The sequence below is a fragment of the Equus caballus genome, chromosome 1 (assembly GCF_041296265.1).
Source record: "Equus caballus isolate H_3958 breed thoroughbred chromosome 1, TB-T2T, whole genome shotgun sequence".
NCBI lineage: Eukaryota > Metazoa > Chordata > Mammalia > Perissodactyla > Equidae > Equus > Equus caballus.
This window is the reverse complement of record NC_091684.1, coordinates 168,869,311-168,875,563: the sequence shown is the minus strand read 5'-3', so window position 1 is coordinate 168,875,563 and position 6,253 is coordinate 168,869,311. Positions and strand designations below refer to the sequence as shown.

At 34.0% G+C, this 6,253-nt stretch overlaps 1 protein-coding gene across 1 annotated transcript; it reads left to right on the top strand.

The window, feature by feature from the left end:
- The first annotated feature begins 3,383 nt into the window (after positions 1 to 3,383).
- OR4F79 (olfactory receptor family 4 subfamily F member 79) lies at positions 3,384 to 4,364 on the top strand. The gene has a single exon (XM_001502046.4). It carries the CDS (start codon positions 3,384 to 3,386, stop codon positions 4,362 to 4,364), a length of 981 nt encoding a protein of 326 aa, XP_001502096.4.
- Positions 4,365 to 6,253: the final 1,889 nt, after the last annotated feature.

Here is a 6,253-nt window from a genome sequence, read left to right as displayed (position 1 = left end):
CAGTATGACAACTGACAAATGGGCAGTGTGGTTCTCTGGACAGAAAATGAACCCAGGCATGGGCAGTGAATCTTAACCATTAGACCACCGGGTCTGGCTATAAAAGATCACTATATGGTAGGTAATAATACTTTCTATCTCTACTGAGGATTCAGCAGAAGCAAGTGCTCCTAAATAATCTTCCTAAGTAAATTGTATTTGAGGATTTGGAAAGGAGTGAAGACAACCATTTGTGAAACCTTCACTGAGATGCCCAAAGCAGGTTTTAGAATTTACGCATTTGCATGTATTTAAATTTAAGCTATGCATTCTGTATTTAGGCTCGATCTGCCCTTTGGCCTCTAAGCTACAAGAATTTTAGTCCCTCCATATGTTAATTACTCTAATTAGCATACTTATTTGAAGAGTTATCTTCATTAGGTCCAGCCTGTAGAGTAGACATTACCAGTAGAGAAAGATGACAAAGTCTTTGCACACCCAACTATCTACAATAATTCTCAGAATGCAGGCAATGGTGAACAGTATGAAATGATGCAGAGAGATCATATGGATAAAGATTTAGCTACTCTGAGGTACTTGGTGATCTTCATGAGACCAGTTTCAAGAAGGTGGAGGGGACTGCTGTCAGACTGCAAGGAGTTGAGGAGGAGGTCACGGATGGGCAGTAGAGCAGATAGTATTAAGGGGGATAAATATTTCTTGAAAGAAGGAGGTAGAGGGAGAACATACTGGAAAGGTAGTATAGACTCAAATTAAAGCAGCACATTCTAAATTAGGAATGCGTACTTTCAGAAGCAATTATAGCTATATAATAGATGTGCTAGTCAAGAAGAGTAATCTGATGGTCATGTTCGGTTGGATGAGGAGAGAGAAGTTGTTCTCTATTGTAGGATTTCAATAATGGTTAGTGAAAGCAAATGGAAGAATTGAAAAGAGCAGGATGGATAAGATACTTGTAATACTATACATAACAAATCTGGAGGAAAAGCTACATTGGGGATCAGATGATTGTGAGTTTTGTGGTAGTCACATGAAATTTAAAATGCACAAGATCAGTATATAAGCATCTATGTGATTGTACTTAGTAGGCTATGGGAAATACAACTATATTGTTTAGGGTAGAATTAGGAAATTAATGATATACCTCCTCAGCATCAACTAGCATTTAAATGTTAATGAAAATGCTAGACTTCATATATATTGTCTTTCACACACTGGTCAAGTATTTGAAGACGTTATAATTCAGATACCAAGAAAGTCCATTAGGAGAAGAGAACAAGGCAAGATCTTAAGTATTGTCAGTATTTATATAATAATGAAAGATGAAAAACCAGGGAATGACCAAAGGAGAAGTTTGAGATTTAGGATTACCAGGAGAATTTAGTGCCACTTAGGATGTTTATAATAATATCACTATAGCTAATAGTTATTGAATTTTTGCTATGTGTCAAATATTGTTCAAAACTCTAATCATGGCAATTTTTGAGGCCAGGACTCTTATTACTCCAATTAAATAGATGAGTAAACTTAGATGCAATAAGATTAAGTAATTTATCTAAGGTCAATGTAAGTGGTAGAGCAAGTGGTTGAGACAAGTTTAAACCCATTAGTCTAGCTTGTGATTCCTCATTTTTAACCAATATTTAACATCTGTCTCTCCAGAACATTAAACATAAGAAGGAAAATGAATAAATTAATCTAAATAAACTACATAATACCTAAATTTGGATATTCAGAAAGATTAGCAGAATTGGATTTTTATTTTAAATTCTATTTCTTTGCTATCTTGTAGAGAAATTTTCACTTGTCTTCAAGATCAGCCTTCATTGTGACAGAAAGTATTCGGGATGACATTAATTCTAAGTTTGTAGCCTTAAAAAAATTCAAACTCTTAAGTGTCAACTTTTCTTTGATTTACACAAAATCACAAATAAACAAGTAAGAATATCATTATTGAGAGTCATAATTTACTTCAAACCCCAATGCCATGTTATCTACCTATTTCACAGATTTTTAGACACTTTTCTATTTTTAAGTTATTACTCCAACAGTACTTAATATGGAGTCTAACAATGGGGGTAAGGTGTCATTTACATCCCTGGAGAGATTAGACAATGAAAACAATGTTAGACTACACTGGATATATTGGATGAATCTTGGAATTGGGTGGTTGGTATAGATGATTTCTGAAGATTCATTTCAAGTATTTCAATTTTATGCATGATGAAACACACATTAAATATACTAATATAAGGCTGATGTTAAGTACAGGACTGTGCAAAGTAGTCGATGCTAGTTTCAATACAAAATAATAATAGCATGCGAAAGATTCGTGATCAATATAAACAAGACACTTTAGAGTTGTTCAATTTATATGAATTTAAACAAATAATGATTACTTTTGAAATCCAAATTTAGGGCTGGAAGATTAGGTGCAATGGACATCTTAAAGCCCATCAGATAAAGACCGAAATCATGAAGGGAAACAAAATAGGGAGGATACATTCAAGAGGCATAATAGGTAAAACAAATAGAAATTCTAAGGGTGTTCATGTACAATCCAGGAGCTATAGCGATCTTAACTATGACTAAACTCAATAGCTATAAAATAAGTAATAGCTGTATTTAATCATACAACAATTAAATACTTGTATATAGCAAAATATTGCAAACAAAATTAATAGAAAATTGATTTAGAATGTGTATATAGCAAATGACAAAAGCTTAATATCTGTAATACAAAAAATGTTCTTACAAATTGCTTAAGAAAAAGCATAGAAGGAAATGGGAAACGCCATGAACAAGAAATTCACAGAAGAGCATATCCAAATTGCAAGAAAACACCTGTTCAAATTTATTGGTTGTGAGGGAAATTAAAATTAGACTAACAATGAGCTATCACTTTAGATCCACTATACTGGCAATAATTTTAAAAAGGGCTAATTTTTTATTCTTGTGGAAATATGCATTGTTACAACCTATTTGGAAAGCAAACAGACAAAACTACTAAAATTAGAAATATATGTATTTTGACCCAATAATCCCCCTCCTGGGAATCTATGACATAGAAAGAAAAGAAGTAATACACAAGATTGTATGTATTTATTGCCTACATTTTCCCTTCTTGATCATACACTAAACCCCAAATTAAATTTGAGATGCGATTAACTAATACTAAAGATCTAGGCATGGAAAAATTTCTCTGTGCTGGCTTTCTGTGATACTTGTACTATGTAAATTCTAAGGGACTGTGTAAAATGGCAACACGATCTTTGATTTTTTACATTTGTGTCACTCTATAGCCAGGACTTCCCTTTCAACTTAAAAATTATGTTTTTCTCCCTCTTACACTCTTCAGGTAACTTTTAGGGTCAGCCTTGCACATGAAGTTGATGGATGGAGGAAATCACTCAACGGTGTCTGAATTTTTATTGCTGGGACTCTCCAGTTCCTGGGAGATTCAGATTCTTCTTTGTCTGTTTTCCACAGTATTTTATGTAGCGAGTGTGCTAGGAAACCTTCTCATTGTGCTCACAATCACGGCAGACCATCACCTACATTCCCCCATGTACTTTTTGCTGGCAAATCTCTCCTTCATTGACACGGGTGTTTCCAGCATTGCAACCCCGAAGATGATTTATGACCTTTTCAGAAAACGTAAAGTCATATCCTTGAAAGGGTGTATTACTCAGATGTTCTTTATTCACACTGTTGGTGGTACAGAGATGGTGCTTCTCATAGTCATGGCCTATGACCGATACATTGCTATCTGTAAGCCCCTCCACTACCTGACCATCATGAGCCTAAGAATGTGCCTTTCACTTTTGGCTGTTGCTTGGGCCATCGGACTCATCCATTCTGTGGCCCAGCTGGCATTTGTTGTAAACTTATCCTTTTGTGGTCCCAACAAAATGGATAGCTTCTATTGTGATTTTCCTCGGTTCATCAAACTTGCATGTACGGACACTTATAGACTGGAGTTTCTGGTCACTGCCAACAGTGGTTTCATCTCCATGGGCACTTTCTTCATCCTGGTTGTGTCTTACATCTTCATCCTGGTCACAGTTCACAAACATTCTTCAGGCCGTTCATCAAAGGCCCTCTCCACTCTCTCAGCTCACATCACTGTGGTCGTCTTTTTCTTTGGCCCTTGTATTATTGTCTATGTGTGGCCATTCCCTACCTTACCAATAGATAAATTTTTAGCCATCTTTGATGCCCTTATCACTCCTTTTATGAATCCTATTATCTATACATTTAGAAATAAGGAGATGAAAGCGGCAATGAGGAGACTGTTTGATAAGGTTTTAAGTTTCAGGAAAAGTTATTTCATGCAAAATCTAAGAAATTTAGATTCTTCTTGACTACTCTTGGAAATTAATCTCAACACTTTTCACAATTTTTTTCAGTTTCATTAGTGATTTGAGTAGCTACTATGCCATCTTTCTTCAAGGTCTCTGTTCTGATCTGCCCAGGTTTTCACAGGGACTCCTGCTCTGGGATCCTGAAAATGTTGAGGAGGAGTGACATCAGCCTTGAAATGTAGTGTTCTGCTTGTTTATGATTGAAGACTTTATTGAGGGCTGAAGTCACATTACGGGCACATTTTCCATTAAAATAAATTGTTTCCTACTCTTCTCTTTGGTAGCGATTCTCAAAGATATATCTCTCCTAATCTATATATGTATTGTTATTCATGCCCTTTGAGTTTTTCATTGTCTATTTACCTGGTAGAATGAGAAAAGTGAAGATAATTGCCTGAGTAGCTTTGAGAATGTGAGGCTTCTAGCATCAGGATTTTCTCATCCACACTAAGATTTAGTTAGTACTAAGGGTTTTCTATTTAGTTAGGATTGGGAGGTGAAATTCAGGATAAATCATAGTGTGACGACTCAGAAAAGTTTAAAATTATTAATTAGTCAAATGTTTTGAGACCAGAAGATGTAATTCTTCTGCCCGTCAATGTATATGGTAATTAGTTTTACATCATTTTTTTCCTAAATAACAGTCACTATTTTACATGACAAAGAAAACTATGGGGATATTAAAATTATAAGTGAATTCAATATTTTGGAGCTAAAAAGAAGTCACTCTGGTTTAGGAATAAGTGAATAAAATGAAAAATATTTCTATATTGTGAACCAGCTTTATAACTAAATAAAAAGAAAATACAAAATGTAGAAATTGCAAAAGAAGATTTATTACAAAACTGGAGATAGAAAGCTATAATGGAGAAATATACTAAACTTTCATGTGATAAGCTATACATAACTAGTAACTAGACTGATAAATATATTGTCCAGATATAGCATAAATAACTATTCAAAGAGTATTTCATTTTTCTTTCTGAATTACCAAATGAACAGCATCAGGTGTTGAGTGAAGGCGTTATTATTCACATGTAGATTGGGCAGCTAATTATGAAACTTTCTTGCCATCCATGAAGATCCAAATGATCATCTGCAGCAATACATTGTTAGTAAAAGATGGGAAAGGTAATGTTCAGGGCTGCAGTTAATGTTTCTGACAAATCTTTACACTCATGCCTGCACAAATTTGCCAGTGAACCTCAGCTAAAAGATCAAACCCTCTTACCCTGGGGGAAAGATATGTTGGCACACCTTTTTGTAGTTCTCGCCTTCGTGTATTACAAATTTTCATCCTATTTTAGTTAAGATATAATTGACATGTACCATTATATTAGTTTCAGCATACAATATAATGTTTTGATGTTGTGAAATGATCACTAATTTTCTTTTTATGATGGGAACTTTTAAAATCTATTGTATTAGTAACTTTGAAAGACACAATACAGTATTATTAACTATTGTCATCATGCTGTACATTAAATCCCCAGGACTTATCTATTTTATAACTGGAAGTTTGGATCATAACTTTTTAAACCAGCTTTTCTGTGGTGTATATATAGTGAATCATCAAATTTTGCTAATAGGAAGCATGCTATAATACATCATTGTGCACTTTTCTGATGATTTTCTTAGAATAAAATCTTAGATATGCAGTTACTGGCAAAGCACAATATTCTTAAGTAGTATTTTTAAGAGTAATATTCTTAAGACTTTTGGTTGATATTACTAATTATCCTTCTGAATGAGGAGGATTTTGTTTAAAAATTTAGGCACTGATCTAAATATTTTCATTTTCATTCAAATCAGTATATATTCAAAATTCCCTTGATTTATTTACAAATTTCAAGCTTAATAGCTTTCTTCCCTTTTACAATTTTGGGCAT